At 52.3% G+C, this 16,656-nt stretch overlaps 1 protein-coding gene across 5 annotated transcripts in view; it reads left to right on the top strand.

The window, feature by feature from the left end:
* The window catches only part of LPIN3 (lipin 3), a 43,315-nt gene extending 26,898 nt beyond the window's left edge, over window positions 1-16,417 (top strand). For all 5 annotated transcript variants that reach the window (XM_029071027.2, XM_039912846.1, XM_039912845.1 and 2 more), the window contains 19 exons: window positions 3,132-3,332; window positions 4,044-4,139; window positions 4,360-4,637; window positions 4,944-5,057; window positions 7,914-8,034; window positions 8,256-8,709; window positions 9,094-9,193; window positions 9,455-9,636; window positions 9,991-10,084; window positions 10,208-10,277; window positions 10,496-10,588; window positions 10,811-10,872; window positions 11,597-11,735; window positions 12,883-13,031; window positions 13,386-13,472; window positions 14,073-14,225; window positions 14,795-14,909; window positions 14,994-15,097; window positions 15,558-16,417. In XM_029071027.2, the coding sequence (XP_028926860.1) occupies window positions 3,141-3,332; window positions 4,044-4,139; window positions 4,360-4,637; window positions 4,944-5,057; window positions 7,914-8,034; window positions 8,256-8,709; window positions 9,094-9,193; window positions 9,455-9,636; window positions 9,991-10,084; window positions 10,208-10,277; window positions 10,496-10,588; window positions 10,811-10,872; window positions 11,597-11,735; window positions 12,883-13,031; window positions 13,386-13,472; window positions 14,073-14,225; window positions 14,795-14,909; window positions 14,994-15,097; window positions 15,558-15,702 (2,748 nt within the window). In that variant the 5' untranslated portion in view covers window positions 3,132-3,140 and the 3' untranslated portion in view covers window positions 15,703-16,417. The remainder of the gene's footprint in view (window positions 1-3,131; window positions 3,333-4,043; window positions 4,140-4,359; window positions 4,638-4,943; window positions 5,058-7,913; window positions 8,035-8,255; window positions 8,710-9,093; window positions 9,194-9,454; window positions 9,637-9,990; window positions 10,085-10,207; window positions 10,278-10,495; window positions 10,589-10,810; window positions 10,873-11,596; window positions 11,736-12,882; window positions 13,032-13,385; window positions 13,473-14,072; window positions 14,226-14,794; window positions 14,910-14,993; window positions 15,098-15,557) is intronic.
* The last annotated feature ends 239 nt before the right edge of the window (window positions 16,418-16,656 follow it).

Genomic DNA, 16,656 nt, shown 5'->3' with positions numbered 1-16,656 from the left:
TGGATATGAGTACCTCAGTGACAATGAAGGGAAGGAATATAGGGCTGGCAGGGGATGAGACCTTAGGGAAGCGTTCTGAAAGAGATGTGATGTTAGTAGAGCTTTGAAGATAAAGAGAGTGCTGCTCTTGTTGGAGATGTATCGGGAGGGATTTCCAGTCAGGAAGAGGGGTGTGAGTAAGGGGTAGATGGCAGGAGAAATGAAAGCTAGGGACAGTGAGGAGGTTGGCTCTAGAGGAGCAAAAATGTGGGGTCTGGGTTGTACTGCAAGGGTAGCCGGGAAGTGTTGATTCAAAGAAGAAAGCGATTCAACCAGGGTTCCACCAGGTAACTGAGAGCAACCTGAAATTTGAATACGTTTATCCACTCAAGTTAAGGACTTAGATGAGCACGCACTTTAAAACGTTCTTAAAAATGAAGAGGTTATCACTGTGGCATTTGTTCAAGAGATGAATGTAAGAAGTTCTCACCCTATCTCCTGCAATCATTAAAGCATCTTTGTTTGGGGGAGAAATATTAAAAATTTCAAATTAACAAACCCACATCTAAGATCCCCTTTGTGCCATTAATTTAAGAGTTTTCTGTAGGTCCCTAAGGTTCGAGATGCATCTTTTTAAGTGGGCAGATTTTAATATTCTGGTTATTGCTTTTCTTGATGTATTTTAATTATTAGGTTTCTCTTGTATTTGCATCTTGAGGTAATTTCTAACAGCTAGGGAGCAATTGTAAAACTATTTAAAAAATGTAAATAGATAAATGTATCAATTCAGCTTGCCTATGTTTTGAGGAGGGTGTAAGAACAGGTACTTCTTTAAGGTTGGGTGAGGTAAAAGAAGTTGAAACCTAGGTCAAAATGAATATTTGGAAGTGAGATGTCAGAGATTTTTTCACCCACTTTAACATGGAGGGGTAGAATCAAATCTCTCTCTATCTCTTGGTTTCTCTGTCTCTCCCTCTGTATCTATATTTTTTTTATAATGGATTAATATGTGCATGAATGGTGCATTATTTTATTTCTGTATAATAATAACTGTGGTATTTAAGTGTTTCCTATGTGTCAAGCAGTGTACTAAGCATTGCAGAAGATACCCTATTGCTTTTGTCCCGTGTGGGATTCTCATTCTAAAGGGGAGAAAGAGAACAGATATTCTGGTCCCACTTTGTAGATGAGGTAACTGATTCACAGAGACATTAAGGGACCTTTCCAAGGCCACACAGCAGATGTGGCAGAGCCTAGATTAGAACCCAGGCATTCTGACTCCCAGTCCTGTTCTCTTTCCCCTAGGCCAGGCTGTAGGCAGTTGTGTGAGCTGTTGACACGTGGTTTATTATGTATCCCATGAGTATTTCTAATCGGGTATGTCAGCATTTAAACAAAGCTATTAACACTCATGAATTTTGCACAGAATTCCTCTACCTTGCAACACAAAGTACATCCAGATTTTTCTGGTTAAATAGATATTGAGGGATGGAAAGTCAAATAACAGTCTCACACATAATAATGGTGGTAGTATTTGCTAGTTACTATGTGCCAAGCACTGTACTAAGCACTGAGGCAGATACAAGTAGATCAGGCCAGATACAGTCCTCGTTCTATGTGGGACTCCCATTGTAAGTCAGAAGGACAGCAGGTATTCCTCTCCTATTTTACAGATGAGAAAACTGAGGCGCAAAGAAGTTTAGTGATTTGCCCATCACACAGAAGGCAAGTGGTAGAACCAGGATTAGAACCCAGGTCTTCTGACTCCCAGACCCAGGCTGTTTCCATGAGGCCATGCTTCTTCTCGATATCTGTAACAGTGGATGAGCTCCAGTTCAATCACAAAGACACAAAGACCGTGAAGGAATAGATTACAATCGATCTGAGGTATTTACTGAGCACAGTACTAAGAACTTTGGAGAGTACAATACAACAGAGTTGGTAGGCATGGACCTTGCCCACAAGGAGCTTACAATCTACAGATTCGCTTTCGGTTTGCATAATGCCTCTCTCTTTGCCCCCAGTCATGTTCCTGCTGGTTGCAATCAATCATATTTAATCAATGGTATTTGTTGAGCTCTTACTATGTGCAGAGCACCATACTAAGCGCTCGGGTGAGTACAGTATAACAGAGTTGATAAGAGGTTCCCTGTGCAACGGGTGAGTCAATGGGCAGGAGTAAATTGCCCACAAGAATTTTACATACCAGACCTACCAGACCCAGCGACCTCAGCTGAGTTTCTAGACTTTGCTGTAGCGCCATAGGCCAGTGGGTAGCTGTCAGGGAAACCGCCAAGGCAGCCTCTGTGGTCTTTGCCACCCCGCAACCTCCAGCTATTTAAGAAGCACATAAATGAAGACGCTTGGTTTGTGTGCGCCAAATAGCATTTGACGGGTGTTTGAACCCATGTTGCCGAGAAGCAGCGTGGCCTAGTGGATAGAGCATGAGCCTGGGAGTCAGAAGGACCTGGGTTCTAATCCAGGCTTTGCCACTTGTATCCTGGGTGACCTTGGGCAAGTCACTTAACTTCTGTGTGCCTCAGTTACCTCATCTGTAAAATGGGGATTGAGACTGTGAGCCCTAACGTGGGACAACTTGGTTACCTTGTATCTACCCCAGCGCTTAGAACAGTGCTTGGCACATAGAAAGTGCTTAACAAATACCATTATTATTATTATTATTATTATTCTCTGGACCTCACTTACCTCATTCATAAAATGGGGATGAACACTGTGAGCCCCATGTGGGACAGGAACTGTATCTGACCCGATTTGCTCGTATCCACCCAAGCGCTTAATACAGTGCCTGGCACATAGTAAACCCTGAAAAAATACCAGAATTATTAATGATTATTATCAATGAGCATCAAAACTGAAGTGGCTTTTCCCACTGACACACTCTATGGCATTATGCTTAGAGCGAGGGGAGAGGCAGCTAGCCTGAGTTTCCCTGGTGCCACTTTCCAAGGCCAGGGAGAGCCTCTGAGAGCTGATCTTCTGGTTCTGGGCAATCTCCCAGACCTCTTGCCCTCGTTGATCTCCCTTTTTTTCCCCTCTCTCCTCCATGGGAGGATGTCGGTATAGAAGAGGGCATCAATAAGGGTGGGAACCCATTTGGCCATGTGACTCGACATTGCTTCTCTTGTTGGCAGTCCCAGACCATGAACTATGTGGGCCAACTGGCGGAGACGGTGTTTGTGACGGTGAAGGAGCTGTACCGGGGCCTGAACCCGGCCACACTGACCGGATGCATCGACGTGCTGGTGGTGAGGCAGCCAGATGGCTCCTTCCAGTGCTCCCCCTTCCACGTGCGCTTCGGCAAGCTCGGCGTCCTGCGCTCCCGTGAGAAGGTGGTAGGTCCCGTGGGGTCCGGCCCCCTCTCCCTCTCTCCAAAATCTTCCTGGTGCGGGGCTGGTCCTCCTGACCCACCATGCGACAGGTGGGTGGCGAGACCTCAGTGTCCGAGGCTGCCCCCAGGGCTGGAACGGTCATCGTTTGGTCAGTGGGACTTGCTCTGCCCACTGGGGTGGGGCCTAGGGAGGGGAGAGGGAATGATACAGCACAGGGCTGGAAGTCAGGAGGACCTGGGTTCTAATTACAGCTCTGCCACTAGTCTGCTGGGTGACCTCAGGCAAGCAACTTCACTTCTCTGTGCCTCAGTTACCTCATATGTAAAATAGCGATTAAGACCGTGAGCCCCATGTGGGACAGGGATTGTGTCCAACCTAACTAGCTTGTATCTCAACACTAAGTATAGTGCCTAGCACATAGAAGCACTTAAATGGGGATTTAGACTGTGAACCCCACGTGGGACTGGGTCTGTGTCCAACCCAATCATCTCGTATTCATTCCAGTGCTTAGTACAGTGCCTGCACATAGTAAGCACATAACAAATACCACAATTATTATTATCAATTACCATTTCTTTAAAAAAGGAAAACCCAGAAGCAGCATAGCCCATAGGCTGATGGCAAGAGACGGGAAAGGAAGAGAAGGATGATGAAGCAGGGATTCCCTCCTGACACTGTGTGTCACGTCTGCTCAGTGAGGTTTTTGTCCCTCAGGTTGACATCGAGATCAACGGAGAGCCGGTGGGGCTGCACATGAAGCTGGGAGACAATGGGGAGGCCTTTTTCGTCCAGGAGCTGGGGGAGGAGGAGGTGAGTGCTGACCCCCAAAGGCCGGGCAGAGACCGAGTGGGGATGCCGTCTCCATCCCCTGGGCTGGTGGATAGTGCTCAGAGGATCCCCTTGGAAGTCTGGGGCTCTGTGGAGCGGGAAGGGGGAGGGAAGCTCCCAGGCCGGGCCGGGAAGGGGCGGGGGGACTCCTTCCCCCCGTCTGAAGCCCCACTCTGATGAGAATGGGTCTCTTTTGCCCTAGGAGAGACTCCCATCCCGCCTGTGTACCTCGCCCATCCCTCAGGAGCACCCCTCGGGGCTCCTGCCCAACCCGCCTCTGGGCTCTGGGACCACGCAGGCCAGCTGGCTAGGGGAGCCAGAGATGGCCAGCACAGACACCCCCACACGCAAGAAGAGACGTCGCCGGAAGAAAGCCAAGCGGAAGGAGGAGCCCGTGGTGCCGGACTCGAGTTCTGACGAAGCTGAGATGTTGGAGAGTGAGCCCTCGCTGGAGGAGACGCAGAAGCTGGTGCCGAGCTTGTACGTCAGCCCGGGGGTTGGGCGGGGACAGGGAGGGACTGGACTTGGGGACCCCTCTTCCTGTCTCCATGGATTGAGTGTGGTCTGATCATCCCGGCCAGGAAGCGGCAAAGGGGGTCAAGCGTGATGAATCACCGAGGACCCCTTCCTGCTCCCACAGGACAGGGGTAGGGCTGCAGTGATTGCTGACCTTTCACTATCCCAACTCCAGGGAACTTCCTCCTCCACCACTCCCCTTCCTCTTCCCCCCCTCCTCCTTATGCTGGCCAAGGTCACCACACCAGCCTCCTTCCGCCTCTCTCCCAGGGACTCTGTTTCCGTGTATTACTCGTTTACCAACCTGCAGTCCGAGGATGGGACCACCTTCCAGCCGAAGGACATCTACCCCTACTCTGATGGGGAGTGGGGCCAACAGCACAGGTGAGGGTGCCAGCACCAGGCCCCCTTCGGGAGGAAATGGGGATGAGGTGAAAAGAGAATGGGTCAACAACTTTCTGTAAGCATTCTGCAGGCAAGCTGGTATGCCACGGCCTGGGCTGCCCAAGGAAGTGAGGAACTTGGAGACTGAGGGATGGATGAATTCATTTAATTAATTAATGAAGAGCATCCTGGGAATGAGCAGTGTGTGTGGAGCACTGTCGGGCGGAATGGAAGAGAAAGGAAGAAACCTAGCCCCTGCCCTCAAGTAGCTTTCAACCTAAAAGTGGGATCAGTGTGGCTCAGTGGAAAAAGCCAGGGCTTCGGAGTCAGGGGTCATGGGTTCGACTCCCGGCTCTGCCACTTGTCAGCTGTGTGACTGTGGGCAAGTCACTTAACTTCTCTGTGCCTCAGTTACCTCATCTGTAAAATGGGGATTAACTGTGAGCCTCACATGGGACAACCTGATTATCCTGTATCTCCCCCAGTGCTTAGAACAGTGCTGTGCACATAGTAAGTGCCTAACAAATACCAACGTTATTATAAGCACACTCGTATAAACTGAAGACAAGAAGGGCAGAAACAGACAAAATCAACATTCCCTCATCTCAGCCAATCACATCACATCATCTCATAACCAATCACAAGCGGAACAAGTTGTATCTTATGAATCCTCAGCACTCCTTCTGATATAGTAAAGTGCTTAATACCATAAAAGAAAGAAAAGACACTGCAATCACATCCTACTCTGAGAGATGAGTGCTTTTTTCTTTCCAGCACCATGATGCACCATGAAAACACACGAAAGGTACAACTTGTTCCCTCTTGCGATTGGCTAGGAAATGGCTTTCTTGTGATGAGATTGGCCACAAGGACCAGCTCTGCATGTCCCTTTCTGTGCTATTTCTAGAGTGTTAATGTTCCTATCGTAAAGCCGTAGCAAAGCCCGGGCAAAGAGGAGGCTGTAGAGGTCTGCCCCAAGTCTCCATCGCCCTTTACAATTTCCCTCGGTTCTGCCCAACTTTTTGGAACATTTCCCTGCTATTAATAGCATGGCCCAGTGGAAAGAACCCAGGCTTGGGAGTCAGGGGACCTGAGTCCTAATTCTGGCTCTGCCATGACCTTGGGCTGGTTGCTTAACTTTTCTGGGCCTCCGCTTCCTCATCTGTTAAATATGGGGGTGAAATTATCTATCTCCCTACTATCTGTAAATCAGTGGTATTTACTGAGCACTTTCCATGTGCAGAGCACTGTACTAAATACTTGGGAGAGTATAATACAAGAGAGTTGGTAGACTTGTTCCAAACCCATAAAGGCATTTACAGTCTATAAGATTAGACTGTGAGCCCCATGTGGGAGAGGGACTGTCTGGCCTGATCATCTTGTCTCTAAACTGGTGCTCAGTACAGTGCTTGGCACATAGTAAGCATTTAGCAAATGCCACCATTATCAAGCACTTCCTGTGAGCCAAAGCACTGTGATAAGGGCTGGGCTAAATGTGACAAGGATGTCAGGAAAGGAGCATGGCCTGGTGGAAAGAATACAGGGTCAAGAGTCAGGAGATCTGGGTTCTAATCCCACTCTGCCACTTGCCTGCTCTATGACCTAGGCAAGTTGCTTCTCTGTGCCCCAGTTCCCTCATCTGTAACATGGGGTTTGAATACCTGTTCTCTCTTTTCCCCCTTAGGCTGGGAGACCCATGTAGGACAGGGATTGTGTATCATCTGGTATCTTGTATCTACCCAGCACAGTGCTTGGCAGATAGTAAGCACTTAGATGGAATTGTTATTATTAATTCAATTGTATTTGTGGAGCTGTGTGCAGAGCACTGTATTAAGCGCTTGGAAAGTAAAGTTTGGCAACAAATAAAGACAATCCCTACCCAAAATGGGATATAGATGGTGGTATTATTTTTCACAGGTTTACAGTTGAAGAGCTAGGGATAGCGGCTATTTTATCACCAGTTTATAATGGGGGAAGGCATATGGAATGTGTTTCCTTAGGAAGCAATGGAGACAGACAAAATCAGTAGATTTAAGAAGGATTTGAATAAATTCCTGGATTACTGGAGGGAGAAAAAAGTAAAGATGGTAAAGGGCAAAATCAGAACCATTCGAAGGATTCAGCTAGATTTTTGGACTGTCCAAGATTGTATTTAGAGGGGAAAGTAGGAATGTTTGTAGATGTGTCCTTTGCTGTGGGGAGGTCAGTAGGGTATTCCTGCCCAGGCTGGACCCAGAATCTTGGGCTATAGAGACTACAGCACTGCCCCAGGATCACCACCCGTTGATTCATTCAGTGATTCATTTGATCATATTTATTGAGCGCTTACTGTGTGCAGAGAGCTGTACTGAGTGCTAGGGAGAGTATAGTACAACAGTAAAACATGTTCTACAGGAAAACACAAGTGATAGACCTGTGTGTAGCAAATGGACTTGAGTCGGATTAACTGGGAAGGCGCAGAGAGGAGGGGGGACTTTAGCAAGAGGCTGAGGGGGTGAAATAGAGGGATTTAGTGATGAGGAGGGAGGGCATTCCAGAGTGCCGTGGGCTGAAGGCAGTGCAGCTGTGTGGTGGGACTGAAATCAGGTTGGCTTGAGCGGAGCAAGGAACGTGGGAGTGGAACAGTGCAAAATGAAGACAGGAAATGAAAATATCCCCTCTATTTGCCCTCAACCTTAAAAGTGGGAGTTTTAATTTATGTAAAAGGTCTCCACGGGTGTCCGAGAAGGGAGTCCAGTGAGGAGGCCAGTGACTCTTGGGTGGGCCCTGAAACCGGGATCAAATTGGATCTCTGAATCTCCTCTGTGCCTCCCTCCCTCACCTTTCTTCTCCCTCCCTCTTCCTCATTCTCTTCAGCCTTCCGTCAGATTATCCCTCCACCCCAAAGAGTGACTCGGAGCTGGAGATCAAGTTCCCCGAGCCTTCCCCGCCAGGAGCCGAGTCTCACATGCATTGGTCTTGGGGGAGACTTCCCCAGGTGAGAGGGGAATGGAAATCCCGGCATCCCCCCAACTCCTAGGCGCAGCTCGGGGTTTCCCGGTGGTCAGTGACAACAGGGCGACAGCGTGGAGCTGAGTCTCCCAGGACAGATGCATCTTGAAGGGTTCAAACCTCCTTTTGTTGAGGGGTTCCCTGCTGGGTTAATCCTGTCTCCTGCTGGGATGATTCCTCACCCCCTCCTGTTGGCTTGTCTTTTAGGTGGCGAAATCTGAGCGAACAGAGCTGCCTAGGTTCTCCAGTAGCAGCGCGACCGCAGTCCTCACCCCTCTGGGAGAGTCCAGCCACACGACCCCTGTCCTGGCTAGCTTGGGCTCCGACGTGGCCCCCCAGGACTCCCAGAGCCCCTGCCCAAGTCCTCTGTCTAAACCCTTGGCCGCCTTCCAGAAAGGGGAGGGGGCCGATCTGGAAGAGGAGGGGCCTGAGCCAGTCGTCGAGGGGGCCCCCCAGCCCGGGATGGAAGAAGGGCAGATGCCGCCCCCAGGAGCGGTGGGGACAGTGGGCGGTGAGGACCCTGACGCAGAGGGGGCGGAGCCGGCCCGGGAGTCAGTGATCCCTCAGGCCTCGGAAGTAGCCGCCGCTGCCGCCGAGAGCCCACTGGCCCCGGAAAGCTCGGGACCCATCGGGCAGAGAGTGGAGAGCAGAGAGAGGAAAGGTGAGAATGGCCAAGTTCAGGGGAGGGTATGTGGGCTGCTGGGAAACCACAGTGACCGGCCCAGCCAGACCTCGAGCCTCAGGATTGCAACTCCCTGGGATTCCCCTACCACAGAGGGGCAGGGACTCTCTGGGAAACCTACCTCATGGGCACCCCTCTCCACCCTTAGACTGTGGGCCCCGTGCGGGAAAGGGACTGCATCCAACCTGAATATCCTCTATCTACCCCATCACTTAGCACAGTGTTTGGCTCATAGTAAGCACTTAATAAATAACCTTATTATTAGTAGTAGTAAAGGTTGGATGCTGTCAGGGAGGCACCTAGGGACCACCCAGTCCCCAAACTGGTGGTACCCTGGGCAAACCCCTACCCTGTGCCTCTCAGGCTCCCTGAAGAGAAGCCAACACCTGGGTCCCAGTGACATCTACCTCGATGACTTGGCTTCCCTGGACTTGGCCGACGTAGCCCTGTACTTCCCCAAAAGGTACTGGAGTTCTTGCCCACTTCCGGGTTCCATCTCCTCTTCTGCTGCCCGGCCTGGCTCCATCTAAGGCCCAAGGTAGGGCTCGGGGCCAGGGGATGACAAGTAGAACTTCCCCTAGCTGTCTCCCGGGCAACTGAGCCAGGGTGGGCCTTGGTTGCCCTGCCGCCTCCCTTGTTGGGCTTACCCTGGCCCTCTTACCTTCTTGGAGAGGAGGGCAAGGGTAAGGAGATCCATCCTTTCTGGACCCTCTTTCTCCCTCAGTGATGTAGAGTTGGCTGGCAAGGCCTGCAGTGAACCTGGCAGCTCCGGGCCCACCCCACCCCAGGCCGGGACCCTCATCGACAGTGGCACCGACAACCTGGCCGAGCCTACCCAGGAGCCAGAGGGCCCGGTCGCGCTGTCCCTCTGCGGCGGTCTTGTGGACAGAAGGGAGATTTCAAAGGGTAGGTTCAAATGGGGCGTGGCCTTCTCCCCTCCCCATAGGGGGAACCAACGCCGGGGATCCTCTGACCGGGAGGCAGGACCCTGACTGGCAAGGTCAGGGGCAGAGGGGAGCTGGAGTGCCTCCTTCAGTGGGGTCAGATGAAGGTTGAAGGGATTGAGCTGGGGGAAGGAAGGAGGCCTGGAGGCCCATTTGGGTGGGTGAGAAGAAAGCAAGCCACATGTCCCAATGGAAGTCCCCATGCCCAGCATTGAGTCTCTGGGACCTCGATCAAAAAATAATATATTCTATGTCTCTGCCTTCTTTCTTTCTCTCTCTCCCTTCTCCCCCCGGCCCTCATATCATCTCCCTCTAGAAAAGTTCCTGAAACACATGATCTCCTATCAGGACCTGGCTGACAACCCCAGTGTCTTGGATGATCCCAACTTGGTGGTTAAGATCTACAAGAAGTGAGTCTTTCCCATCAAGGCTGGTACATAGAGTGGTTTGCACTGGGACCACAAGACCTGGCTTCTAGTCAGTGTCCTTCCCTCCCCTCCCCCCACCCCCCGCCCCTTGCCTTCCCTTTCCAGGTATTACAACTGGGCCGTGGCTGCTCCCATGATCCTCTCCTTGCAGGCATTTCAGAAGACTCTTCCCAAGGTAAATGGAAGAAGAGTTCCTGATCCTCCCTGCTCCCTCCCAGCTGAGTCCTCTCTGCTTTGGAAGAGCCCGGTGGGGAGTGCTGGGAAAGTCACCCTAGGATAGATCGAAACTGTGGGATGGGGGTGGAGGAAGGGGGCAGTTTTCCCAGTTGCAGTATGAGTTGGGTGGGGTGGTCCATCAGACCGGATCCCTTCCAACCTTCACCCTGCCTGCAGAGCACCGTGGACAAGCTGGTGAAGGAAAAGATGCCCAAGAAGAGTGGCAGGTGGTGGTTTTCCTGGAGGAGGAAAGAGTTCTCGGCTGAAGAAGTAAGTGGGCAGCTCTGTCGGAGCATGTGCCTCGCCCTCTCTCATATGCCACCTGTTCTCCCATTCCTCTGCCCCCATCTTCTGCCCCAATCCCAGCTCCCACCCCCTGGGATCCAGTGAGAGGTGGCTCTGGGATTGAATTTAGGGTTGGAGCCGGTCCCTCCTTCCTGGCAAGTGGCACTCTGAGCCTGGATCACCCCTTTCTCTCTCTGGCCCCCACAGCACAGCTCTGGGACAGAAAAGACCACGGCAGAGGAACTGGCAGAGGGGCCAATGCCGTCAGGGTAAGTTGTCCTCTATGGGCCATGAAGCCACCTCTCCTCCTGACCGAAATGGAGAAATGAGAAGCACTGTGGTCTAGTGGTTAGAGCACAGGTCTGGAAGTTAGAAGGACCTGGATTCTAATCCCCTCTCTGCCACTCGTCTGCTGTGTGACCTTGGGCAAGTCACTTTACTTTTCTATGCCTTTTAACTCACCTGTAAAATGGGGATTAAGACTGTGACCCCCATGTGGGACAGTGGCTGTGTCCAATCTGATTACCCCAGCGCTTAGTTCAGTGCCTGGCACATATTCAATCATACTGAGCGCTTTCTGTGTGCAAAGCACTGTATTAAGTGCTCGGGAGAATACACTATAACAATGAAGACACATTCCCTGCCCACAATGAGCTCACAGTGCTCAACAGACATCATTAAAAAAAATTCCAAGAAATCCCTGCTCCAGGGGCTTCAGTACCTCTCCCTCACTTGCTGCAGTTAATGGATAGGGTTCTCTTAAGATAGGCTCTGAGCAGGGGGCGAGGAGGCTCAGGAGAAAGAATCTGGGGAAGCTGCAATAAAGTCTTCCATGATGGCAGGGGGACCGAGTCAGGGACTTGGAGGTCCCTTCTGGTCCTCCTTTGAGCCTTTTCCCCAGGCTGCTGGAGAAACCCAGGTTTCTGTGCTCCCATCAGATCCACGGAGAGGTCTCGATGAATTATTCAAATCTCCTTGGGGAATTCTCCACAGGCCAAAGACCGAGTTCCTGTCTAGCGAGGATGATTCTCCCGGAAGTCCCGTGATCCTGGAAGTCCTCTCTCCCCAGGTTCCATCCCAGACTTTCTTCCCTACGTACAAGAAGTCCCTGCGGCTCTCGTCAGACCAGATCGTAAGTGACGGGGAGGACTCTCATGATCAGTCAGGCCACAGAGTTGGTGGGGTTGGAAGTTGGCGGGGAGAATGGGCGTAGAGAGGTAGAAGGGAGAACTTGGGTGTTGATGGCCTGCCTTGGCATCTCCTGGGTGCTGGTGAGACATGATTGAGGACAGACGGTTCTGGTTTTGGTTCCTTTAGGGTGAAGAGTTTCAGGGCCCATTTGAAACCAGGGGAAGAGTGACACCCTAAAGCTAAGGGGTGAGATGGCATTAGTGAGACAGTTCATGCTATCTGGTGAAAAGATTGGGCTCTTGACAGCAAAAGGAAGGGTGGGCTGCTATTCTTAAAGTCCCTAGAGTTGCCCATGACCCTGAGGTCACAATGGCCAACATCAGCAGTAAGAGCACCCACCCCACCACACGCGTGGTATGAAGCAAAGAACTGGAGAGACCAAGGGGCAGGAGGAAAGTGAGGCAAATGGGAGCTGGACTAGGCTTCTTTGGGCTGATGGTGCCACTGGGATTTCTCCTTTATCTTCTGGTGGAGGTTTGTGGAACAGCAATCAATCTCGTATTTTTTGAGTGCTTACTGTGTGCAGAGCAGTGAACTAAGTGCTGGGAGTGTACACCTGGGAGTGTACAATGAATCAGAGTTGGTAGACATGTTCCCTGCCCACAAGGAGCTTATTGTCTAGAGGGAAACACAGACATTAATAGAAAGAAATTACAGTTCTGTACGTAATTGCTTATGGGGTCGAGGGGGTGATGAATAAAGGGTGCAAAACCAAGTGCCAAGGTGATGCAGAAGGAAGCAGGAGTAGAGGGAATGAGACTGTCTTGGAACATGCTTGAAATCAGGCACAGTGACTGTGCCAGGGGTGAGGAGTGGGGATTGTGAGGGTGCAGCCAGCAGAGGGAGGGCAGAGTGGCTGGGTCACTTCTTCTCCTTGAGTGTGGTGAAAAACAACGACATCCTCTGGGTACTGCTTAGCAGGGACAACATGCCTCCTGGGCAGGGTAGTGGAGCTCAGGCTTGGCCGGAGCAAGGACCCCAGTTCGGGCCTGGAAACTGTGGACTTCCCTCTGACCTGGGGAGTGGGAGAGGCTAGGGCCAGAGCCTGCGGTTGGTTCATCCTCTCCCGCTCCTCTCCATTCTTCCAGCGGAGCCTGAATCTGAGGGATGGGGCCAACGATGTGACGTTCAGTGTGACGACCCAGTACCAGGGCACCTGCCGCTGCGAGGCCAACATCTACCTATGGAACTGGGATGACCGGGTGGTCATCTCGGACATCGATGGGACCATCACCAAGTAAGAAGTGGGAGGGGGGTCCCTTTCCTGAAGGCCCCGGGGCCTGGGCATCCACTGGGGAGGTGGTGTGAATGGTGGACCATCATCGCATGTGCCCTGGCTCCATGTGGTGTCCAAGGAGTTCGTGGGCACTTTGGGTTCTCTACCTGTAAAAGAGAGGAAGTCAGCTCCCTCTTCTTGCCCCCTCCTCGAGTTCCGAGGGCGAAATGTTGCCATGCCATGAGTGGTGACGTTGCAGGATTTTGTCTAGGCTGATAATTAAGGAGAGGTGGACGGATTGACCCCAAAGCGCCTGATTTGTTGTCCCTTGGAGGGGTGGGCTCAGTTATTGGCTTTCACATCTCTCCCTTCCAGATCGGATGCCTTGGGACACATTTTGCCCCAGCTGGGGAAAGACTGGACTCATCAGGGCATCGTTAAACTCTACCACAAGATCCACTTGTGAGTACTGGAGGCGGAGTCTCCATGGGCGGGCAGGGCAAGGATTCTTGGGAACAGCCCCGGCAGCCAGCGTCCGAGTAAAAAATGCCTGTGGGCAGGGGCAGTGAGCATCGTGTGGCATGGCCTTTTCCAAACCCTGCAGGGGCTGGCATCCCAACTCCAAGTCCTTCCCTTTTCTGGTGAACCTTGTTTCCCATCATGGGGTGTGGTGGTGAGGAACAGGAGGTGTGGCGCATTTCATACCCTGCGCCTTTAGGTGAAGGGGGAGCTGAGAAATCGTGGACTGGCCTTAACAGTTTGAGCATCCCAGACTTGGGATCCACCTGGCCCTGCCAGAGGTGTAGACTGGAGGATACTGAACCAGGTTTCTGGCCTGGGACCACTTTTCACCCTAAAAGGAGCAGAGCAGATGGTAGTAGTCAGAGGTCCACTGGAAACTTGGATTCTTGATCTGGGGAGAGGTTAGACCCAGTGTCTCTAGAAAAGGAAAGAAGAGGTGATTTTCTCCTTAAAAAGCTAAGAAGAAACCCGAAGCAGATTCCAATGGGAACTGGGAGCGGATTTGAGGGTGCCTGAGCGGCTCTGCTTTCTCTCCTCCAGGAATGGATACAAGTTCCTGTACTGTTCAGCCCGGGCCATCGGCATGGCTGATATCACCAAGGGCTACCTGCAGTGGGTGAATGAACAGGGCTGCGGCCTCCCCAAAGGCCCCATCCTTCTGGCCCCCAGCAGCCTCTTCTCTGCCCTCCACAGGTAACCAACGGTGCCCCTGGGGCCTGCTGGGTGACACTGATCGATCAGTCATGTTGACTGAGAACTTACTGTGCACAGAACACTGTACTAAGTGCTTGGGAGAGTACATTATAATACTATAACTGAGTTGGTAGCCACAGTACCTGTCCACAATGAGCTTACAGTCTTCCAGAGCACTTTTTCCTTCTCAATTTATATATTTTGACAGTGTCTCCCCCATTAGAATATAAACTCTTCGTGGGCGGGGAATGGGTCACTTCGTTGTTCTGTACTTCCCAAGAGTGTGGTCAGTGAATGCTACGATTCCTATCTACTGAACATCTCTTGAGTGCAGAGCCTGGTATTAAGTGCTGTGGAGAGTACAATAAAGTCACAATCTCTGATCTCATGGAACTTTCGATCTGAAGGGTGAGATAAATGCAGAATTGTTTAGGAGGAAAAAGAGAATGAAAAAATGGTTAAGTGAATAAATCAGGAGATCCCGGTCAGTCATGGAGAATGTAAGTCAATGAGTTAGAGTTGGCCTTCTGGTGCACACCTGACTGACCCCTGCTCTCCCACCTCCACAGGGAAGTGATTGAGAAGAAGCCCGAGGTGTTCAAAATCGCCTGCCTGACGGACATCAGGAACCTGTTCTCCCCTCTGGCGCAGCCCTTCTATGCCGCCTTTGGGAACCGTCCCAACGTGAGCCTGCGTCCCCCTCCCCTTCTGATTGAGGCTGAGCCTGGGAAGGGCTCCTTCCCTCAACCTCTGGTCTCCCTCCCACAGGATGCCTATGCCTATCGGCAGGTGGGCCTTCCTGAATCTCGGATCTTCACTGTCAATCCCCGAGGGGAACTGATCCAGGAACTCACCAGGAACCACAAGTCCACGTAAGCAAGTACTACGTACTTTCCCTTCAACGGCCCGCCACTAGAAGAAAGCTTCTAACCCTCTTCTTGCCAAGGCAAAGGCTAGGCTCCTGCCGGAGATGAAAAGCGGTGTTGTTGGGGGGTGGGGAGGCCTGAACTTGGGGGTTCCCACCATGCCAGCCCCCGTGTTCTGGGCCCATTTTCCTACCGTGGGCTGGGCCACTGGCTGCATGTGGCCCAGAGGTGACCCGATGCCTAGAATCCCCAGGAAGTGGTCTGAGCTTCTTGGGTGGAGGGGGTGAGTGGGAGGTCTTCTGAAGCAGCTGCCAAGCTCTGGGCCCTTCGGTATCAGCAGGACAGACCGTTCCTTGGAAACATTTTGGTAAAGCCTGGCCTGACACCCCCGTGCCCCGCCCCCGACAGCAAGGGTCTGCTCCTGGACCACAGAGTGGCTCTCCTGACTCCTGCCCACTGCTCCTAGGTATGAACGGCTCAGCGAGTTGGTGGAACTCGTCTTCCCGCCGGTGGCTCTTGGATCCAATGTGGGACTAGTCAACCCCGACTTCAGCCAGTTCTGTTTCTGGAGGGAGCCCCTGCCTGCCATTGACCTGGAGGACCTTGGCTAGCCCCCTCACCCCGCCAGGACCAGGGAGGACCCACCGGCCCCACCCTGGCCCCGAGGATGCAGGCGGCTGCCCCGTCTCCTCTCCTGCTTTTTCAGGGTGGGACAGCGGGAACTTGAATGGGGCTTGTTCTGCACCGGATGTGGCAAGGGAGAGGGACTGAATGGGTGAGTCGGGGTCTTGGGAACCACCGGCCAATCCTGTACGCTCTCTTGCCAAACAGGGGCTCCCCCGGTACTTACTCATATCTCGGCCTCCTGTTCCAAATGGTGCTTGAAGCCCTTGTAGGATGAGTTGGGCTCCTCCCCGGCTTGCTTGGCCACTGGGCTTGGGGAGAAGCAGCCCCTTCTCCCTGGGATGGGACGTGTCTCTTCCTGCCCTATGGGCCTGGGCTGGGGTGGATGGACAAGTGTGGGGATAAGCCTGGGTCTGCCCTGGCCTGGCCTGATCTGGCTTGCCCTCCGGGTCTGCCAGTTTGCTGGCCTAAGCGCCCACCCCTTATCTCTGTGAGCTGGGCAAAGTCTAGCTCTGGCAACGGACCCTGACCCCAGCCTCGTTGGGGCTATGGCAGTCTGTTCTGCTCCTTGGTGGGGTTGGGAGCAAGGTGATTCCACACAGCAACGAGAAGCTCCACCCGTGACAGGTGTGTGTGTGTGTGTGTGTGTGTGTGTGTTTCCAGAAGCAGAGCTCCTAATAAACTTTTCCTAGTTCACCTAAATGGCTTGCTCTTCTGCGTGCCTGGTGGTGATGGTTAGAGGGAAAAGGCAGGATCACTGAGGCCTGCTTTCCCACATCTTCCAGGGGCTCACTATCCTTCTTCTGCCCCAGGGGTCCCTGGACTGGAGCACTAATGGGTTACTTTGCTCAAATCAGCTCTGCTGTGGCCTCAGCGGGAGTAGTTGGGTTGGTCCTGGCTGACCAGCGTGTGGTGGCCAAGTAAGGGAGAGCAGGAGAGGG

This window comes from Ornithorhynchus anatinus, chromosome 8 (assembly GCF_004115215.2).
Source record: "Ornithorhynchus anatinus isolate Pmale09 chromosome 8, mOrnAna1.pri.v4, whole genome shotgun sequence".
Lineage (NCBI taxonomy): Eukaryota > Metazoa > Chordata > Mammalia > Monotremata > Ornithorhynchidae > Ornithorhynchus > Ornithorhynchus anatinus.
This window is presented reverse-complemented; position numbering and strand designations above follow the sequence as displayed.